At 39.2% G+C, this 23,646-nt stretch overlaps 1 protein-coding gene across 1 annotated transcript in view; it reads right to left on the reverse strand.

The window, feature by feature from the left end:
• The window catches only part of MCF2L2 (MCF.2 cell line derived transforming sequence-like 2), a 1,253,992-nt gene that overhangs the window by 868,311 nt on the left and 362,035 nt on the right, over positions 1 to 23,646 (reverse strand). The window contains 1 exon segment of the mRNA XM_053711855.1: positions 3,964 to 4,155. Within this exon segment, the coding sequence (XP_053567830.1) occupies positions 3,964 to 4,155 (192 nt within the window).

A 23,646-nucleotide genomic window follows, 5' to 3' on the forward strand; every position in this document is an offset into this window, starting at 1 on the left:
ACCTGCCTACACTTATTAAACCCTAATCTGCCGAGCGGACCTGAGCGCTACTATAATAAAGTTATTAACCCCTAATCCGCATCACTAACCCTATAATAAATAGTATTAACCCCTAATCTGCCCTCCCTAACATCGCCGACACCTAACTTCAATTATTAACCCCTAATCTGCCGACTGGAGCTCACCGCTACTCTAATAAATGTATTAACCCCTAAAGCTAAGTCTAACCCTAACACTAACACCCCCCTAAATTAAATATAATTTACATCTAACGAAATTAATTAACTCTTATTAAATAAATTATTCCTATTTAAAGATAAATACTTACCTGTAAAATAAATCCTAATATAGCTACAATATAAATTATAATTATATTATAGCTATTTTAGGATTAATATTTATTTTACAGGTAACTTTGTATTTATTTTAACCAGGTACAATAGCTATTAAATAGTTAAGAACTATTTAATAGCTAAAATAGTTAAAATAATTATAAAATTACCTGTAAAATAAATACTAACCTAAGTTACAATTAAACCTAACACTACACTATCAATAAATTAATTAAATAAACTACCTACAATTACCTACAATTAACCTAACACTACACTATCAATAAATTAATTAAATACAATTCCTACAAATAAATACAATTAAATAAACTAGCTAAAGTACAAAAAATAAAAAATTACTAAGTTACAAAAAATAAAAAAATATTTACAAACATAAGAAAAATATTACAACAATTTTAAACTAATTACACCTACTCTAAGCCCCCTAATAAAACAACAAAGCCCCCAAAATAAAAAATGCCCTACCCTATTCTAAATTACTAAAGTTAAAAGCTCTTTTACCTTACCAGCCCTGAACAGGGCCCTTTGCGGGGCATGCCCCAAGAAGTTCAGCTCTTTTGCCTGTAAAAAAAAACATACAATACCCCCCCCCCAACATTACAACCCACCACCCACATACCCCTAATCTAACCCAAACCCCCCTTAAATAAACCTAACACTAAGCCCCTGAAGATCATCCTACCTTGTCTTCACCTCACCGGGTATCACCGATCCGTCCTGGCTCCGATATCTTCATCCAACCCAAGCGGGGGCTAGACATCCACTGAAGAAGTCCAGAAGAGGGTCCAAAGTCTTCATCCTATCCGGGAAGAAGAGGCGATCCGGACCGGCAACCATCTTGATCCAAGCGGCATCTCCTATCTTCATCCGATGACGACCGGCTCCATCCTGAAGACCTCCACCGCGGACCCATCTTCTTCCGGCGACGTCCAACTGAAGAATGACGGTTCCTTTAAGGGACGTCATCCAAGATGGCGTCCCTCGAATTCCGATTCTATCAGCCAATCGGAATTAAGGTAGGAATATTCTGATTGGCTGATGGAATCAGCCAATCAGAATCAAGTTCAATCCGATTGGCTGATCCAATCAGCCAATCAGATTGAGCTCGCATTCTATTGGCTGATCGGAACAGCCAATAGAATGCGAGCTCAATCTGATTGGCTGATTGGATCAGCCAATCGGATTGAACTTGATTCTGATTGGCTGATTCCATCAGCCAATCAGAATATTCCTACCTTAATTCCGATTGGCTGATAGAATCCTATCAGCCAATCGGAATTCGAGGGACGCCATCTTGGATGACGTCCCTTAAAGGAACCGTCATTCTTCAGTTGGACGTCGCCGGAAGAAGATGGGTCCGCGGTGGAGGTCTTCAGGATGGAGCCGGTCGTCATCGGATGAAGATAGAAGATGCCGCTTGGATCAAGATGGTTGCCGGTCCGGATCGCCTCTTCTTCCCGGATAGGATGAAGACTTTGGACCCTCTTCTGGACTTCTTCAGTGGATGTCTAGCCCCCGCTTGGGTTGGATGAAGATATCGGAGCCAGGACGGATCGGTGATACCCGGTGAGGTGAAGACAAGGTAGGATGATCTTCAGGGGCTTAGTGTTAGGTTTATTTAAGTGGGTTTGGGTTAGATTAGGGGTATGTGGGTGGTGGATTGTAATGTTGGGGGGGGGTATTGTATGTTTTTTTTACAGGCAAAAGAGCTGAACTTCTTGGGGCATGCCCCGCAAAGGGCCCTGTTCAGGGCTGGTAAAAGAGCTTTTAACTTTAGTAATTTAGAATAGGGTAGGGCATTTTTTATTTTGGGGGGCTTTGTTGTTTTATTAGGGGGCTTAGAGTAGGTGTAATTAGTTTAAAATTGTTGTAATATTTTTCTTATGTTTGTAAATATTTTTTTATTTTTTGTAACTTAGTTCTTTTTTATTTTTTGTACTTTAGCTAGTTTATTTAATTGTATTTATTTGTAGGAATTGTATTTAATTAATTTATTGATAGTGTAGTGTTAGGTTAATTGTAGGTAATTGTAGGTAGTTTATTTAATTAATTTATTGATAGTGTAGTGTTAGGTTTAATTGTAACTTAGGTTAGTATTTATTTTACAGGTAATTTTGTAATTATTTTAACTATGTTAGCTATTAAATAGTTCTTAACTATTTAATAGCTATTGTACCTGGTTAAAATAAATACAAAGTTACCTGTAAAATAAATATTAATCCTAAAATAGCTATAATATAATTATAATTTATATTGTAGCTATATTAGGATTTATTTTACAGGTAAGTATTTATCTTTAAATAGGAATAATTTATTTAATAAGAGTTAATTAATTTCGTTAGATGTAAATTATATTTAATTTAGGGGGGTGTTAGTGTTAGGGTTAGACTTAGCTTTAGGGGTTAATCCATTTATTAGAATAGCGGTGAGCTCCGGTCGGCAGATTAGGGGTTAATAAGTGTAGGCAGGTGGAGGCGACGTTGTGGGGGGCAGATTAGGGGTTAATAAATATAATACAGGGGTCGGCGGTGTTAGGGGCAGCAGATAAGGGGTACATAAGGATAACGTAGGTGGCGGCGCTTTGCGGTCGGCAGATTAGGGGCTAATTATTGTAGGTAGCTGGCTTGCGACGTTGTGGGGGGCAGATTAGGGGTTAATAAATATAATATAGGGGTCGGCGGTGTTAGGGGCAGCAGATTAGGGGTACATAGGGATAATGTAAGTAGCGGCGGTTTACGGAGCGGCAGATTAGGGGTTAAAAAATAAAATGCAGGTGTCAGCGATAGCGGGGGGCGGCAGATTAGGGGTTAATAAGTGTAAGGTTAGGGGTGTTTAGACTCGGGGTACATGTTAGAGTGTTAGGTGCAGACGTAGGAAGTGTTTCCCCATAGCAAACAATGGGGCTGCGTTAAGAGCTGAACGCGGCTTTTTTGCAGGTGTTAGGTTTTTTTTCAGCTCAAACAGCCCCATTGTTTCCTATGGGGGAATCGTGCACGAGCACGTTTTTGAGGCTGGCCGCGTCCGTAAGCAACTCTGGTATTGAGAGTTGAAGCTGCGTTAAAAATGCTCTACGCTCCTTTTTTGGTGCCTAACGCAGCCTTTATGTGGACTCTCAATACCAGAGTTATTTTTATGGTGCGGCCAGAAAAAAGTCGGCGTTAGTTTTTCGGGTTGTTACCGACAAAACTCCAAATCTAGCCGTTAGTCACTTAAAGTTGTAAATGTTATATATATTTTAATGCAATTATGACTTTAAATGTTATGTAACACAATAGATAAACAGTAGTCATCCGTTCATTCACACGAACCTTCAGCTCACAAAGTTGTTTTTTTTTTGTAATGCATTACAATATAGAACTGTATTAACAGACAATGTTTTTCCATAATATTTAGTAAACTCTGCTACGTATGTATTATAATTACCATTTAATATATTTCTGTTGGAACCAGTCGCAAGGTAAGAGTATCGGTATTACCATTAACATACATTTGGCAATTTGACCTCTGATAAATAGACATAAATTAATAATATACAAAGTGGTATTGGTTTGCAACACTCTTAATTACCTTTAACATATGACCCATCTGTTTGCATTTAAACTTTACTCACCTTGTCTAATTGCTGCTGCAATTCCAGGGATTTTCCCAGGATGTCATACTTTTTCTTAGTCTCATTTGTAAAATCATCACATATTCTCCTAAGTTCAATACACTTTGGTCTGATGGAATCCACAGCATAGTGGTTATTCTGGATTAACTGATCACCATGAAGAGCATGTAACTGGGCTTTTTCCAAACACCCCTGGAAAAGCACACACAAAAATAAGAACAGTGAGTAAAGCATATGTATGTATTTGTAATTAGTACATTCTAGTTTATTCATGGGAAAAAAACAAAAAAACAAAGACCCCTTTTTCTCACAGAATCCACAAGAAATAAAATATAAATAAACACGAAGGGGGGTATTTATCAAAGGCTCAACTATGCGGCATTTGCTGGCACCAATACGCTTGCATAACATTGCGGCCGCAGACTTGAATACGATCTAAATATTTATTAAAAAAAGCCGGGAAAAAGACACGCACCAAGTATGGGGCGATGAGCATCGGACTGTTGTTAACTACCAGTCATCGATCTCGTGTCTATTTGGCTTTTTAACAACTTTATTTATACCCTGTCACTAAACGCCGCCACTATACTAAAACGTTTAACCCCTATCCCGCCGCTCCCGGACCCTGCCGCAACTTTAATAAAGTTATTAACCCCTATCCCACCACTCCTGGATCCTGCCGCAACTAAATACATTTTTAACATCTATCCCGCCACTCCCAGACCCTGCCGGAACCTAAAGACGCGCACCAAGTATGGGGCGATGAGCATCGGACTGTTGTTAACTACCAGTGCACGATCTCCCCATAGGAAATAATGGGGCTGAGCTGGCTGCAAAAAAGCAGCGTCCTGCTCCTAACGCAGCCCCATTGTTTCCTATGGGAAAATAAAAAATATGTCTGCACCTAACACCCTAACATGAACCCCGAGTCTAAACACCCCTAATCTTACACTTATTAACCCCTAATCTGCTGCCCCCGACATCGTTGCCACCTGCATTATACTATTAACCCCTAATCTGCCGCTCCGGACACAGCCGCCACCTACATTATACTTATAAACCCCTAATCTGCTGCCCCCAACATCGTCAACACCTACATTATAGTTATTAACCCCTAATCTGCCCCCCCAACGTCGCCGCAACTATATTAAATTAATTAACCCCTAATCTGCTGCAGCCAACGTCGCCGCCACTATAATAAAGTTATTAACCCCTAAACCTAAGTCTAACCCTAACCCTAACACCCCCCTAATTTAAATATAATTTAAATACATCTAAATAAAATAACTACAATTAAATAAATTATTCCTATTTAAAACTAAATACTTACCTATAAAATAAACCATAAGATAGCTACAATATAACTAATAGTTACATTGTAGCTAGCTTATGATTTATTTTTATTTTACAGGCAGCTTTGTATTTATTTTAACTAGGTATAATAGTTATTAAATAGTTAACTATTTAATAACTACCTAGCTAAAATAAGTACAAAATTACCTGTAAAATAAATCCTAACCTAAGTTACAATTACACCTAACACTACACTATCATTAAACTAATTACATAAACTACCTACAATTAAATACAATTAAATTCAATAAACTAAATTACGGGGAGAAAAAACACTAAATTACAGAAAAAAAAAATTACAAGAAGTTTAAACTAATTACACTAATTACACCTAATCTAAGCCCCCTAATAAAATAAAAAAGCCCCCCAAAATAATAAAATGCCCTACCCTATACTAAATTACAAATAGCCCTTAAAAGGGCCTTTTGCGGGGCATTGCCCCAAAGTAATCAGCTCTTTTACCTGTAAAAAAAGAAATACAACCCCCCCAACATTAAAACCCACCACCCACACACCCAACCTTACTCTAAAACCCACCCAATCCCCCCTTAAAAAAACCTAACACTACCCCATTGAAGATCACCTTATTGGGAGACGTCTTCACCCAGCCGGGCCGAAGTCTTCCAAGAAGCCGGGCACAAGTGGTCCTCCATCCGGCAGAAGTCTTCATCCGATCGGAGCAGAAGAGGTCCTTTATCCGGCAAAAGTCTTCATCCAAGCGGCATCTTCTATCTTCATCCTTCCGGCGCAGAGCGGCTCCATCTTGAAGACATCCAGCGCGGAGCATCCTTTCTGGCCGACGGACTAACGACGATTGAAGGTTCCTTTAAATGATGTCATCCAAGATGGCGTCCCTTGAATTCCGATTGGCTGATAGGATTCTATCAGCCAATCGGAATTAAGGTAGGAAAAATCCGATTGAGCTTGCATTCTATTGGCTGATTAGGGGGGATTTGGTGGGTTTTAGAGTAAGGTTGGGTGTGTGGGTGGTGGGTTTTAATGTTGGGGTAAAAGAGCTGATTACTTTTTTTTTACCTTTTAAGGGCTATTTGTAATTTAGTATAGGGTAGGGCATTTTATTATTTTGGGGGGCTTTTTAATTTTATTAGGGGTAGATTAGGTGTAATTAGTTTAAACTTCTTGTAATTTTTTTTTCTGTGATTTAGTGTTTTGTTTTGTTTTTGTTATTTAGTTTATTGAATTTAATTGTATTTAATTGTAGGTAGTTTATGTAATTAGTTTAATGATAGTGTAATGTTAGGTGTAATTGTAACTTAGGTTAGGATTTATTTTACAGGTAATTTTGTACTTATTTTAGCCAGGTAGTTATTAAATAGTTAATAACTATTTAATAACTATTGTACCTAGTTAAAATAAATACAAAGTTGCCTGTAAAATAAATATAAATCTTAAGCTAGCTACAATGTAACTATTAGTTATATTTTAGCTAGCTTAGGTTTTATTTTATCGGTAAGTATTTAGTTTTAAATAGGAATAATTTATTTAATTTTGTTAAATTTATTTTGTTTCATTTAAATTATATTTAAGTTAGGGGGGGTTAGGGCTAGGTTTAGACTTAGGTTTAGGGGTTAATACCTTTAATATAGTAGCAGCGACATTGGGGGTGGCACATTAGGGGTTAATAAATGTAAGTAGGTGTCGGCGATGTTAGGGCAGGCAGATTAGGGGTTAATAAAATTTAACTAGTGTTTGCGAAGCTGGAGTGCGGCGGTTTAGGGGTTAATACATTTATTAAAGTGGCGGCGATATCCGGTCGGCAGATTAGGGGTTAATAATTGTAGTTAGGTAGGTGGCGGCAACATTGGGGGAGGCAGATTAGGGGTTAATAAATATAATGTAGGTGTCGGCGATGTTAGGGGCACCAGATTAGGGGTTCATAGGTATAATGTAGGTGGCAGCGATGTCTGGTCGGAAGATTAGGGGTTAAAAAATGTATTATAGTGTTTGCGATGTGGGGGGCCTCGATTTAGGGGTTAATAGGTAGTTTATGGGTGTTAGTGAACTTTTTAGCACTTTAGTTAAGAGTTTTATGTTCCGGCGTTAGCTCATAAAACTCTTAACTACTGACTTTTATATGCGGTAGGAGTCTGGACAGGAGAGGGTCTACCGCTCACTTCTTCCAAGACTCATAATACCAGCGTTAGGCAAATCCCGTAGAAAAGATAGGATACGCAATTGACGTAAGGGGATTTGCGGTAGCCTCGAGTTGGGGAAGAAAAGTGAGCGGGCGTTAAAAAGCAGTGTTCGGACCTCTCAACGTTGCTTTTTAAGGCTAACGCCAAACTCGTAATCTAGGCGTTAATTAACCTACCCTAACTATTATCCTACAATTACATTAAACTAGCAATTAAATTAACTAAATTACATATTAAAAAACCCTAACCCTATTCAAATTAATTAAATCTAATTACTAAACCTAATCTAATAGCCCTATCAAAATAAAAAAGCTCCCCCAAAATTAAAAAAACCCTAGCCTACAATAAACTATCAATGGCCCTTAAAAGGGCCTTTTGTGGGGCATTGCCCAAAGAAATCAGCTCTTTTACCTGTAACAGTGAAACCCACCACCCAACTAACGAAGCCCTCCAAATAAAAACCCTATCTAAAATAACCTAAGCTCCCATTTGCCCTGAAAAGGGTATTTGTATGGGCATTGCCCTTAAAAGGGCAGACCCTACTCTAAGAATAAAACCCACCCAAAAAAACCTTAAATAAACCTAACATTAACTCCCAATGATCCACTTACAGTTATTGAAGTGCCGCTTGAAGGATCCATCCATCCGGCAAGAAGTCTTCATCCAGACGGCAAGAAGTCTTCATCTGGGGCAGCTTCTTACATCTTCATCCAGACGGCGAAGTCCTCATCCAGACGGCAAGAAGTCTTCATCGAGACAGCATCTTCTATCTTCATCCATCCTGCGTGGAGCAGGTCCATCCTGAAGACATCCAGCGGGGAGCTCCTCTTCAATATGGTCGCCGCCGTAAACTGGAACTTAAATGCAAATTACTTCATCCAAGATGTCATCACTTGCATTCCTATTGGCTGAAAGGTTCCAATCAACCAATAGGATTAGAGCTGCTCAAATCCTATTGACTGTTCCAATCAGCCAATAGGATGAGAGCTCAATCCTTTATTTTTTTTATTTGGGGGGGGGGGCTTTTTTATTTTTTATAGGGCTATTAGGGCTTTTTTATTTTTGATAATGTGTTTTTTTCCCTAATTTATTGTTTTCTATTTTTTGTAACTTAGCGTTTTTTGTTTTTTTTCAAAATTTAGTAATTTTTTAATAAGGTTTAATAGTAGATTTAAATAATTTGAGTAGGGTTAGGGTTTTTTAATATGTAATTTTGTTAATTTAATTGCTAGTTTAATGTAATTGTAGGATAATAGTTAGGGTAGGTTAATTAATAGTTTAAAAATAGTTCATTTTAATTCTACAGGTAAGTTTTCATTTATTTGAAGAGAGGGATGTTGTAATTTTAATGTAAACTTAGTGGGTTGTTTAGGGGTAAATAGCTTAATTTAGTTTATGGTGATGTGGGTGGCTGACGGTTTAGGGGTTAATAGGTTTAGTTAGTGGTAGTGATGTGGGAGGCCAGAGGTTTAGGGGTTAATACGTTTATTTAGTGGTGGTGGGTCCGGGAGCGGAGGGATAGGGGTTAATAACTTTATTAAAGTTGTAACTTGATGTAGGTGGCGGCGATGTCGGGGGCGGCAGATTATTGGGTGTTTAGACTCAGGTATATGTTAGGGTGTCAGGTGTAAACGTAACTTGTTTTCAACCACATAAATCAATGGGATATCTGGCAGCATCGAACATAAGCTTTTCGGTGCTTTCAGACTCCCATTAATTTCTATGGCATCCGCGGCCTCCAGGGTGGCGGATTGAAAACCAGGTACGCTGGGCCTGAATAGCGTACCTGTTAGAAATTTGATAACGTAGAAAAGTTGTCAAATAGAGCCGAATGTGTATTCGGAACATCTGTAATGACGTAATCCTCGATCTGCGTCGGATTGAGACCGGCGGATCGTATGTTACGTCACAAATTTCAACTTTTGGCGGTCTGTAGGCTTTGATAACTAGGTGGGATCAAGTTTGCCACACTTACACTGTGGAATTTCTGCATATTTGCGGTTGACGGCTTGATAAATATCCCCTAATGGATGCTATTAAACTTCTTTATAATTCACAGATATTTTTCAACAGTTTTTTCAGTGGTAGTACACTGTTACCTTTGTTTTGAGAGAAATCTACAACCTTAAAGTGATTTTAAACTTTAGCTAATCAAACGCCATATAAGTAATCTTTGCCATTAAAAAGTATGTGTGAACCTTTTTTTTTTGTGTGTGTATCTATACATGAAAAGGGTTAAATTTGTGCCTATAGTAATGCTTCTATTACAATGTTATACCAGCCCACTGGGATGACAGTTCCAATAAACATCCAATGTGTATGTGTTATTTGAGACTCTTGAAGTCCAGCCCTTTGAAAGTCCTTAGGAAGCCTGTGTAGTGAATGGGTGGGACTGCTCTCTATGTCACAAAGAGGAAATGAAGGGGGCAGAGGAACAGAAGTTACCAAGTAGGGTTATAAATATTTTATTATAATATATATGTGTATATATATATAATATATACAGTTGTATGCAAAAGTTTAGGCACCCCTGACAATTTACATGATTTTTATTTATAAATAATTGGGTGTTTGGATCAGCAATTTAATTTTGATCTATCAAATAACTGAAGGACAGAAATATTTCAGTAGTGAAATGAAATTTATTGGATAAACAGAAAATGCGCAATATGCATCAAAACGAAATTAAACAGGTGCATACATTTGGGCACCCTTGTCATTTTGTTGATTTGAATACCTGTAACTACCTAGCACTGATTAATTGGAAGACACAATTGGTTTGGTGAGCCCATTAAGCCTTGAACTTCATAGACAGGTGCATCGAATCATGAGAAAAGGTATTTAAGGTGGCCAATTGCAAGTTGTTGATCTCTTTGACTCTCCTCTGAAGAGTGGCAACATGGTGGCCTCAAAACAACTCTCAAATGACCTGAAAACAAAGATTGTTCTACACTATGGTTTAGGGGAAGGCTACAAAAAGCTATCGCAGAGATTTAAGCTGTCAGTGTCCACTGTGAGGAACATAGTGAGGAAATGGAAGACCACAGGCACAGTTCTTGTTAAGGCCAGAAGTGGCGCAGGCTAAGTAAAATATGAGAGAGGCAAAGGCAAAGGATGATGATAACGGTCAAAAACAGCCCACAGACCACCTCCAAAGACCTACAACATCATCTTGCTGCAGATGGTGTCACTGTGCATCGTTCAACAATTCAGCACACTTTGCACAAGGAGAAGCTGTATGGGAGAGTGATGCGGAAGAAGCCTTTTCTGCACACACGCCACAGAGTTGCTTGAAGTATGCAAACGCACATTTGGACAAGCCAGCTTCATTTTGGAAGAAGGTGCTGTGGATTGATGAAACAAAGATTGAGTTATTTGGCCATAACAAGGACGTTATGCACGGCAAAATAACACAGAGTTCCAAGACAATCACTTGCTACCCACAGTAAAATTTGGTGGATGTTCCATCATGCTGTGGGGCTGTGTGGCCAGTTCCGGTACTGGGAATCTTGTTAAAGTTGAGGGTCCACTCAATATCAGCAGATACTTGAGAATAATGTTGAGGAATCAGTCACAAAGTTGAAGTTACACCAGGGCTGGATATTTCAACAAGACAACGACCCAAAACACTGCTCAAAATCTACTCTGGCATTTATGCAGAGGAACAAGTACAATGTTCTGAAATGGCCACCCCAGTACCCAGACTTGAATATCATCGAAAATCTGTGGGGTGATTTGAAGCGGGCTGTCTATGCTCAGCAACCATCAAACCTAACTGAACTGGAGATGTTTTGCAAGGAAGAATGGTCCAAAATAACTTCATCCAGAATTCAGACACTCATTACAGGACAGCGTCTAGAGGGTTTCTGCTAAAGGAGGATCTACTAAATATTGATGCAATATTTCTGTTGGGGTGCCCAAATTTATGCACCTGTCTAATTGCGTTTTGATGCATATTGCACATTTTCTGTTAATCCAATAAACCTCATTTCACTACTGAAATATTACTGTGTCCTTCAGTTACTTGATAGATCAAATTGAAATTGCTGATCCAAACACCCAATTATTTATGTGAGGGGATAGAGGCATGAGCATACTAGAAAAGGGTGAACATAATAGCACTCTTCGGGGCCTATTTAATAAGCTCCGTAGGGAGCTTGTGGGCCCGTGTTTCTGGCGAGTCTTCAGACTCACCAGAAACAGCAGTTATGAAGCAGCGGTCTAAAGACCGCTACTCCATAACCCTGTCCGCCTGCTCTGAGCAGGCGGACAGACATCGCCGCAATTAAACCCGATTGAGTAAGATTGGGTTGATTGAAAGCTCTTGTGAGCTGCTGGTGCAATGTTAAATGTGGAGAGCGTATTGCTCTCCGCATTTAGCGAGGTCTTGCGGACCTGATCCGCACTGTCTGATCAGGTCCGCAAGACCTTTAATGAATAGGGGCCTTCATCTTAATAAGCCAAATATCCAAAAAGACAAAAATATTGGAGTCAGTACCACCAAATTTACATATGTGACTCTAATAATTTCCCTTAAGAGGGAACTGTAACGGATAAAAATCAAAACTTTGTTTTATTAAAATGGGAAAAAAACAAATGTAAAAACAAAGTGGAAAACAAAATGAGTATGAGGTGAAGAGATAATTATACTTAGGGGAACGCGGAGGGGGGGGGATAATACCCCTCTGTATATTAGGTATATTCTGGATGGGATCCAAAGTCAAAATTATACTAGCTGGGGTATAATAACTCCAGGAGTATTGTGTAATGGACAACTTGTCTCAAAGATGGGGGTTAACCATATAATACGGCTTAAATAAAGTGAACAATGTATATTGTGGAACTAAATACTTGGGGGAGAATGAACATTAACAGTTGTGGGATATAATGAAACTTCAATCCACCTTCCAAATACCTGAACAGTGTCAGATTAAATCATAAAGTAACAGAGTGGTATTTTAATAATGGTACTATCAACCGTCTGTATTTCAAGCTCAACAACCTGAGACATGTGAAATCCAATGGTTAAATAGATAAAACTGGGTTATTTGTGTGTTCGTTTCTTTAATGTGCATTATAGCTACTAGGTTACCCTTGTTGTTAAAGGACCAAATGTCCTTTAGTGGGGATATGGTAGTTCTGAATATTCAGGTAGGAAATAGAGGATTAAATAATATGTCATTTCTCCTTATACCCTATTGAATATATTAACATAAATAAAATCTAGTTGTACTTCATATATAACAGTTGCTATTAGTTACTTGTGGTAGGTTATGTGTCAGATGTCTGACATTAACAGGTTGGGAGATATATTATCAATTGTAACCAACTGTCATGTTCTGTCTCAGGATATTGTCTCATTGTCTGAACAGTTACTTTAAATGAAGATTAGTAGAAGCCATATAGATTGAAAATATATCAGATTTATTTAAATAACAAAATACTTTGATTAAGCAAATACTTGCAGGGTATTTTTAATATATACTATGCAGGTATGTTATGTCCACATACGCCAGGAGTGGAAAGGAACAAACAAGTAAGCACAGATGCAGATTCAAAAGGAAAGTCTTTCTCCTGATAATAACTGAAGTGCAGGAATTGCACAAGGAAGGAATCAAACTTGTAAACAGGTAGCAGATTTAAAGGTAAAGTTTTTGTCCTGGTTATAACTGAAATGCAGGATTTGCACAAAGCAGGAAACAACCTTGTAAACAGGTAGCAGGTTTAAAGGTAAAGTCTTTGTCCTGGTAATAACTGAAGTGCAGGATTTGCACAAAGCAGGAAACAAACTTGTAAACAGGTGCAAAGGTGAAGTCTTCCTCCAAATATGTACAGAAGTACAGGAAACAGGTTCTGGCTTATGACAAAACAGAAACAATGTCAAGAAAATATGCAACCTAACAGCCAGCCTTAAATATGGAGGTTTTGTACAGTATTGGTTCTGAGTAAATCCAAAATTGAGAGCACCTGTGTTTTGCACAGGTGTAATTACAAGTAAGACAAGTACTCATTTCACAGATCTTTTAAGTTGCATGCTATTGCACTAGAAACTCCTAAACTGCTAGAACTGGCTTTGGCTCAACATACAAGCAAACAGAGTAGTAACAGAGCCACAGGTTCAAATCCCTGCACAGCCCTTTCAAGCAGAATGCCTCCCAGACCTTTTCTTTTTTTTTAGTCTGGAGGCTTGGTTCATGACACAAACCCTCCGTTTGTCTAACCATGCATCATTATAAATAATAATAAAGTAATACAGAGGCCAGGTAAACATATTGCTGCAGTAGGCTAAAGGAGGCAATACAGCATGTATAGTATAATATCAACCGTTATTATCAACCGTTATTATTCACCACTCAAACGGTATGTAATCTAAGCAACTGGCTAAAGAGGGTGAGACAAGGTTGCTTGTGTGTTCGATAATGCTACGAAATTACCATAGTAAATGCTAAGAAACCTAGGCCTAGATTTAGAGTTTGGCGGTAGCCGTGAAAACCAGCGTTAGAGGCTCCTAACGCTGGTTTTAGGCTACCGCCGGTATTTGGAGTCAGTCAGGAAAGGGTCTAACGCTCACTTTCCAGCCGCGACTTTTCCATACCGCAGATCCCCTTACGTCAATTGCGTATCCTATCTTTTCAATGGGATCTTTCTAACTCCGGTATTTAGAGTCGTGGCTGAAGTGACCGTTAGAAATCTAACGACAAAACTCCAGCCGCAGAAAAAAGTCAGTAGTTAAGAGCTTTCTGGGCTAACGCCGGTTCATAAAGCTCTTAATTACTGTGCTCTAAAGTACACTAACACCCATAAACTACCTATGTACCCCTAAACCAAGATCCCCCGACATCGCCGCCACTCAATTACATTTTTTTAACCCCTAATCTGCCGACCGCCACCTACATTATACTTATGTACCCCTAATCTGCTGCCCCTAACACCGCCGACCCCTATATTATATTTATTAACCCCTAATCTGCCCCCCCACAACGTCGCCGCCAGCTACCTACAATAATTAACCCCTAATATGCCGACTGCAAAGCGCCGCCACCTACATTATAGCTATGTACCCTTTAATCTGCTGCCCCTAACACCGCCGACCCCTATATTATATTTATTAACCCCTAATCTGCCCCCCTCAACGTCGCCTCCACCTGCCTACACTTATTAACCCCTAATCTGCCGAGCGGATCTCACCGCTACTATAATAAAGTTATTAACCCCTAATCCGCCTCACTCCCGCCTCAATAACCCTATAATAAATAGTATTAACCCCTAATCTGCCCTCCCTAACATCGCCGACACCTAACTTCAATTATTAACCCCTAATCTGCCGACCGAATCTCGCCGCTACTGTAATAAATGGATTAACCCCTAAAGCTAAGTCTAACCCTAACACTAACACCCCCCTAAGTTAAATATAATTTAAATCTAACGAAAAAAAATTAACTCTTATTAAATAAATTATTCCTATTTAAAGCTAAATACTTACTTGTAAAATAAACCCTAATATAGCTACAATATAAATTATAATTATATTGTAGCTATTTTAGGATTTATATTTATTTTGCAGGCAACTTTGTATTTATTTAACCAGGTACAATAGCTATTAAATAGTTAAGAACTATTTAATAGCTAAAATAGTTAAAATAATTACAAAATTACCTGTAAAATAAATCCTAACCTAAGTTACAATTAAACCTAACACTACACTATCAATAAATAAATTAAATAAACTACCTACAATTATCTACAATTAAACCTAACACTACACTATCAATAAATAAATTAAATACAATTCCTACAAATAAATACAATTAAATAAACTAACTAAAGTACAAAAAATAAAAAAGAACTAAGTTACAAAAAATAAAAAAATATTTACAAACATTAGAAAAAAATTACAACAATTTTAAACTAATTACACCTACTCTAAGCCCCCTAATAAAATAACAAAGACCCCCAAAATAAAAAAATGCCCTACCCTATTCTAAATGACAAAAGTTCAAAGCTCTTTTACCTTACCAGCCCTGAACAGGGCCCTTTGCGGGGCATGCCCCAAAGAATTCAGCTCTTTTGCCTGTAAAAAAAAAAACATACAATACCCCCCCCAACATTACAACCCACCACCCACATACCCCTAATCTAACCCAAACCCCCCTTAAATAAACCTAACACTAAGCCCCTGAAGATCTTCCTACCTTGTGTTCACCTCGCCGGGTTCACCGATCGGTCCAGAAGAGGGTCCGAAGTCTTGATCCAAGCCCAAGCGGGGGGCTGAAGAGTGACGTCCATCCTCAGGCTGAAGTCTGGATCCAAGCGGCGGCTGAAGAAATCCATCATCGGGATGAAGTCGGAAGTCCATCATCGGGATGAAGTCTTCTATCAAGCCGCATCTTCAATCTTCTTTCTTCCGGAGCGGAGCCATCTTCTTCCCAGCGGACGCGGATCCAACCTCTTCAAGCGACGCCTACTAGCCGAATGACGGTTCCTTTAAGGGACGCCATCCAAGATGGCGTCCCTCGAATTCCGATTGGCTGATAGGATTCTATCAGCCAATCGGAATTAAGGTAGGAAAATTCAATCCAATCCAATCAGCCAATCAGATTGAGCTCGCATTCTATTGGCTGATCGGAACAGCCAATAGAATGCAAGCTCAATCTGAACACAAGGTAGGAAGATCTTCAGGGGCTTAGTGTTAGGTTTATTTAAGGGGGGTTTGGGTTAGATTAGGGGTATGTGGGTGGTGGGTTGTAATGTTGGGGGGGGCAAAGAGCTGAATTCTTTGGGGCATGCCCCGCAAAGGGCCCTTTTAAGGGCTGGTAAGGTAAAAGAGCTTTGAACTTTTGTAATTTAGAATAGGGTAGGGCATTTTTTTATTTTGGGGGTCTTTGTTATTTTATTAGGGGGCTTAGAGTAGGTGTAATTAGTTTAAAATTGTTGTAATTTATTTCTAATGTTTGTAAATATTTTTTTATTTTTTGTAACTTAGTTCTTTTTTATTTTTTGTACTTTAGTTAGTTTATTTAATTGTATTTATTTGTAGGAATTGTATTTAATTTATTTATTGATAGTGTAGTGTTAGGTTTAATTGTAGATAATTGTAGGTATTTTATTTAATTAATTTATTGATAGTGTAGTGTTAGGTTTAATTGTAACTTAGGTTAGGATTCATTTTACAGGTAATTTTGTAATTATTTTAACTATTTTAGCTATTAAATAGTTCTTAACTATTTAATAGCTATTGTACCTGGTTAAAATAAATACAAAGTTACCTGTAAAATAAATATAAATCCTAAAATAGCTGTAATATAATTATAATTTATATTGTAGCTATATTAGGATTTATTTTACAGGTAAGTATTTAGCTTTAAATAGGAATAATTTATTTAATAAGAGTTAATTTATTTATTTAGATTTAAATTATATTTAACTTAGGGGGGTGTTAGTGTTAGTGTTAGACTTAGCTTTAGGGGTTAATACATTTATTAGAATACCGGTGAGCTCCAGTCGGCAGATTAGGGGTTAATATTTGAAGTTAGGTGTCGGCGATGTTAGGGAGGGCAGATTAGGGGTTAATACTATTTATTATAGGGTTATTGAGGCGGGAGTGAGGCGGATTAGGGGTTAATAACTTTATTATAATAGCGGTGCGGTCCGCTCGGCAGATTAGGGGTTAATAAGTGTAGGCAGGTGGAGGCGATATTGTGGGGGGCAGATTAGGGGTTAATAAATATAATATAGGGGTTGGCGGTGTTAGGGGCAGCAAATTAGGGGTACATAGGGATAATGTAAGTAGCGGCGGTTTACGGAGCGGCAGATTAGGGGTTAAAAAAATATGCAGGTGTCAGCGGTAGCGGGGGTGGCAGATTAGGGGTTAATAAGTGTAAGGTTAGGGGTGTTTAGACTCGGGGTACATGTTAGAGTGTTAGGTGCAGACGTAGGAAGTGTTTCCCCATAGCAAACAATGGGGCTGCGTTAGGAGCTGAACGTGGCTTTTTTGCAGGTGTTAGGTTTTTTTTCAGCTCAAACAGCCCCATTGTTTCCTATGGAGGAATCGTGCACGAGCACGTTTTTGAAGCTGGCCGCGTCCGTAAGCACCGCTGGTATCGACAGTTGAAGTTGCGTTAAATATGCTCTACGCTCCTTTTTTGGAGCCTAACGCAGCCATTCTGTGAACTCTCAATACCAGCGGTATTTAAAAGGTGAACTCTAAATCTAGGCGCTAGTGTCCGTAGTTTAATTATTCCCACCAGACTCCTTCGTTTTGAAAAATAGCTCAAAACAACATCGTTTCCACAATTAAATTGAGAATCCAAAACTCCTCAGGCTAACTCCCTGACATGTTTCGCAAACGAATGCTTTTTCAAAGGCGGAGCCGCCGTCCGGCAATTCCCTGTTTAAAGGGTAGGACATAAAATGATTGGGCAGATCTAAAATTACTGTTTGGTAGAGCGAACATGTCACTTGTTGCCATAGTGATTCCGATTGTATACTGACGCAGAGTACTGAGACGTGGGGGAAATCTAAGGAGGAACGTTATTAATTGGTACTCAGTTATTTATAGATGAAAATCATGGAAATTGTCAGGGGTGCCAAAACTTTTGCATACAACTGTATATATATAATATATATATATATATATATATATATACACATACTTTTTTTTAAAAAAAATGCGGTTTTGCTTGTATATTTTTCATTGTAACATTTATCATCACTTTAAAACATTAATCAAGCAGATTTTCAAAGGATGTTTAGACTTTTCTAAATCAGGGGTTGATTACAATATCTTGGCAATTTGCTCCTGAAATTGATTTTTGATTTTCTCTCAAATTGGTCGTCTAGTTTCTTGAGTGATCATAATGCAAAAATGTATTTGTGCGTTAAAAGCCTGAAGCCGGAAATTGTCTTTTCAGCAGAAAAGTTCCAGAGTAGGCCTTTTCATATGTTAAGTACCTCTTTTCACAAAACTAGGAGGTAACTTGAAACTGACAGATACAATAGTCCTTTCAAACCTGTTAAGTTTACAGTAAAGCACTTTTGAATTAACCGTATTGTTCACTGTTTAAGGGAAAAACTAATTTACGTGTGTGAGATTACCTTATTGCAGTCTGTTTCCATCCTCACCACTGCTAAACCATCTGAATGCCATTTGTAGATAGGCACAATGGGCACACTGTGCACTATTGCTCAATTGTTATTTTGTAACAATATTTATTTTTATTGTTTGTCAAAGCACCATATATCTGGTTTGTGTGATCTTAAAACAAGATGGAGACGTTTCTAATAAAAATTGGTTATGAAGGTGCAATCTCTTTTGGACATCTTACATTCCTAACCTCTGAGACAAAAAACTAAATTCATGCTTACCTGATAAATTTCTTTCTTTCCGGGCATGGAGAATCCGCAACGTCATTCCAATTACTAGTGGAGGAGGAATAGGGCACCCCAGAAAAGCTGTTAAGTGTAACTTCCCTAACCCATAGTCATTCAGCTGAAGGAAAATGGAAAAAGAAGAAACACAAGGGTGAAAAGGTGCCTGAGGTTTACTCAAAAAAACTGCCGAATTATAATTAAAAGAGAGGGCGGGGTTGTGGACTCTCCATACCCAGAAAGAAAGAAATTTATCAGGTAAGCATACATTTTGTTTTCTTTCCTATGGCATGGAGAGTCCACGCCATCATTCCAATTACTAGTGGGAACCAATACCAAAGCTAGAGGACACGGAATGAACAGGGAGGGAGAACAAGGCAGGAGGACCTAAACCGAAGACACCACCGCTTGAAGAACCTTTCTCCAAAAAGAGGCCTCAGCCGAGGCAAAAGTATCAATTTGTAGAATTTGGAAAAAGTATGCAGGGAGGACCATGTAGCTGCCTTGCAAATCTGTTCCACAGAAGCTTCATTTTTGAAAGCCCAAGAAGAGGAGACAGCCCTAGTGGAATGAGCTGTAATTCTCTCAGGAGGCTGCTGTCCAGCAGTCTCATAAGCAAAATGAATCAAACTTCTCAACCAGAGAGAAAGAGTAGTAGAAGTGGCCTTCTGATCCTTACGTTTTCCAGAGAAAACAACAAACAGGGCAGAAGATAGTAATCTATAAGTAAAATTTTAGAACACATACAACATCCAAGTTATGCTAAAGATGTTCCTTATGAGAAGAAGCATTAGGAAAAAAAGAATGAACAACAATTTCATGATTAATGTTTCGATCCGACACCACCTTAGGGAGAAAACCCAATTTAGTACGAAGGACCGCCTTATCTGCATGAAAGATAAGGTATGGGGAATCACACTGCAGAGCTGAAAGATCAGAATCTCTGTGAACAGACAAAATAGCAAGGAGAAACAAAACCTTCCAAGATAACAATTTTATATTAACAACATGCATCGGCTCAAACGGAGCCTGCTGTAAAAATTTAAGAACTAGATTAAGGCTCCAAGGAGGAGCAACAGGTTTAAATACAGGCCTATTTCTGACCAGGGCCTGTACAAAAGCTTGAACATCTGGTAAGTCTGCCAGATGTTTGTGCAAAAGGATAGACAATGCAGAAATCTGACCCTTTAGAGTACTGACTGACAAACCTTTCTCCAGGCCATCCCAAAGAAAATATAAAATATGGGGAATCCCCACCCGGCTCCAGGAGAAACCCTTATATTCGCACAAATAAAGATATTTACTCCATACCTTATGGTAAATCTTGTGAGTGACAGGTTTGCGAGCCTGAAGCTCATGGCATCAATGACCTCTTCAGAAAAACCACATCTAGACAGAACTAGGCATTCAATCTCCAAGCAGTCAGCTTCAGAGAATCGAGGTTTGGATGGCGAAAAGGGCCCTGAATTAGAAGGTCCTTCCTCAGAGGAAACCTCCAAGGAGGTAGAGATGACATCCTTACCAGATCTGCAAACCAGATTCTGCGAGGCCATACAGGAGCTATTAGAATTACAGATGCTCTCTCCTGTTTGATATGAGCAATGATTCATGGAAGGAGAGCAAACGAAGGAAACAGATATGCCAGAGAGAAGATCCAAGGAACTGCTAGAACATCTTTCAGAATGGCCTGAGGATCTCTTGACCTTGAACCGTATTTTGGAACCTCTGCATTTTGGTGGGGACGCCATCAGATCCCACTCTGGAACCCCCCCCCCTGTGGGTTATCTGAGAGAATACGTCCGGATGAAGAGCCCACTCCCCGGGATGAAAAGTCTGTCTGCTCAGAAAATCTGCCTCCCAATTGTCCACTCCTGGAATGTGGATGGCAGATAGGAGACAATCACGAGCTTCCGACCACTGCAGAATGCGAGTCACCTCCTTCATGGCCAAGGAACTCTGAGTTCCTCCCTGGTGGTTGATGTAAGCCACTGAGGTGATGTTGTCCGACTGGAATCTGATAAACCAGACTAAAGACAATTGGGGCCACACTGTTAAGGCACTGAAAATTGCTCTCAACTCCAAGATGTTTATGGGAAGAGAAGACTCTTTCCAAGACCACAGGCCCTGAGCCTTCAGAGAATCCCAAATAGCTCCCCAGCCTGACAGGCTGGCATTTGTAATCACAATCACCCAGGAAGGTCCCAGGAAGCAAGTGCCCCGAGACAGATGTTCCTGTGACATCCACCACGAGAGAGAGTCTCTTGTTAGGGGGTCCAGATTTATCCTCTGCAATAAATCTGAATGATCTCCATTCCATTGATGGAGCATGCAAAGCTGCAGCAGCCACAGATGGAACTGAGCAAATGGAATGATGTCCATGGAAGCCACCATCAGACCAATCACCTCCATGCATTGAGCCACTGATGGACGAAAAGCAGACTGGAGGGAAAGGCATGAAGCAAGAAGTTTGGATTTTCTGACCTCCGTCAGGAAAATCTTCATGGACAGGGAATCTATGATTGTCCCTAGGAAACACACTTTTGTAGTTGGAAATAGAGAACTCTTTTCCAAATTCACCTTCCACCCATGGGAACGTATAAAAGACAACATCTCTGTATGAGATTTTGCTAGTTAAAATGACGCCTGAACCAAGATGTCATCTAGATAAGGCTCCACAGCAATTCCCTGGGATCTTATCACTGCTAATAGGGCTCACAGAACCTTTGTGAATATTCTGGGAGCTGTGGCAAGAAAGACCAAACAGAAGGGCAATAAACTGGAAATTCATGTCCAGAAAGGCAAACCTTAGAAACTGGTAATGATACCTGTGAACGGGAACATGTAAATACGCGTCCTTCAGGTCTATGGTCGTCATGAACTGACCTTCCTGGACCAATGGAAGAATGAAACGAATAGTTTCCATCTTGAAGGACGTATCCCTGAGGAATTTGTTGAGACAATTTAGATCTAGGATGGGACGAAAAGTTCTCTCTTTTTTGGGGACCACAAATAGATTTGAATAGAATCCTAGACATTTTTCCTTTAGAGGGAGTGGTACAATAACTCCCAGGGAGGATAGGTCATTTATGCAATTTAAGAAGGCCTCCCTCTTTACCTGGTTTTAAGAATGAGAAATCTGCCATTTGAAGGGCAAGACTTGAATCCTATTTTGTAACCCTGGGATACTATGTCCACAGCCCATGGATCTGGGACATTGCGTATCAAAGCCTGTCGAAAAAGAGAAAGCCTGCCCCCCACCTGATCCAAAATTGGATCAGGGGCGGACCCTTCATGCTGATTTAGAGTCAGCAGAAGGCTTTTTGTTTTGTTTTCCCTTATTCCAGGGCTGGCTGGATATTCAAGTGGACCTGGATTAGTCTGGTTTGGAAGAGGAAGAGGAGGACTTCTGTCCTTTGAAGTTGCAAAAGGAACGAAAATTAGAATTCTGACGACCCTTAGGTCTATTTTTCTTGTCCTGAGGTAGAAAAGATCCCTTTGCCCCCGTAATTTCGGAAATTATTTCCGCCAGACCAGGACCAAAGAGAGTTTTATTCTTAAAGCCAAAAGCTTGGCCTTAGAAGATACATCAGCCGACCAAGATTTTAGCCACAGAGCTCTGCGAGCTAGAACAGTGAAGCTAGATATCTTAGCTCCCAGTCTAATTACCTGCATGTTGGCATCACAGATAAAGGTATTGGCCAGTTTAAGAGCTTTGATCCTATTCTGGATCTCCTCTACCTTAGCTTCTTCGCACCAATAAGAACCGTGGCAATACTAGCCGCAGGATGCCACTGTAAACCTTGATGGATGTTCATCTTTTTTAAGTAAGCCTCAAGCTTCTTATCCATTGTGTCCTTAAAAGAACAACTATCATCAATAGGAATGTTAGTTCTTTTAGCTAGAGTAGAGATAGCTCCCTCTACTTTAGGCACAGTGCGCCATGAGTCCCAAATGGAGTCAGCAACAGGGAACATCTTCTTAAAAACAGGGGAAGGGGAAAACAGAACCCCTGGCTTATCCCATTCCCGAGCTATAATATCAGACAACTTGTCTGGAACAGGAAAAACATCCTCAAACATTGAAGAATCATTAAAGGGACAGTCTACACCAGAATTTTAATGGTTTAAAAAGATAGATAATACCTTTGTTACCCATTTCCTAGTTTTGCATAACCAACACAGTTATATAAATACACTTTTTACCTCTGTGATTACCTTGTATCTAAGGCTCTGCAAACTGCCCCATTATTTCAGTTCTTTTGACAGACATCCATTTTAGCCAATCAGAGCTGGCTCACTAGAACTCCAGTGTTATCTATATGACACACATGAACTAACACCCTCTAGTGGTAAAAAACTGTCAAAATTCCCTTAGAGAAGAGGTGGCCTTCAAGGGCTTAGAAATTAGCATATGAACCTCCTATGTTTAGTTTTCAACTAAGAATACCAAGAGAACAAAGCAAAATTGGTGATAAAAGTAAATTGGAAAATTGCTTAAAATTACATTCTCTATCTGAATCCTGAAAGTTTTTTTGGACTAGTCCTTTTAAATTGACAGCAACCGAAGGTTCAGAGTCGCCCAAGGTAGCTAGAACTTCCTTTAGAAGTAACCGGAGATGTTCAAGCTTAAATCCAAAATTCACTTCTTCAGAAGATTTTTCTCCCCTAGTATCAGAGTCTGAGATTTCACCTTCATAAGCTACTGAAGTATCTTCTTTATCAGACATCTGAGAAAGGTTGACCAGCGCAGTCTTAGAGTCAGAAACCTTGTTAGTAGGTAAATGTTTATATTTCCTTTAAGCTTACAC

The sequence above is a fragment of the Bombina bombina genome, chromosome 4 (assembly GCF_027579735.1).
Source record: "Bombina bombina isolate aBomBom1 chromosome 4, aBomBom1.pri, whole genome shotgun sequence".
Classification (NCBI taxonomy): domain Eukaryota; kingdom Metazoa; phylum Chordata; class Amphibia; order Anura; family Bombinatoridae; genus Bombina; species Bombina bombina.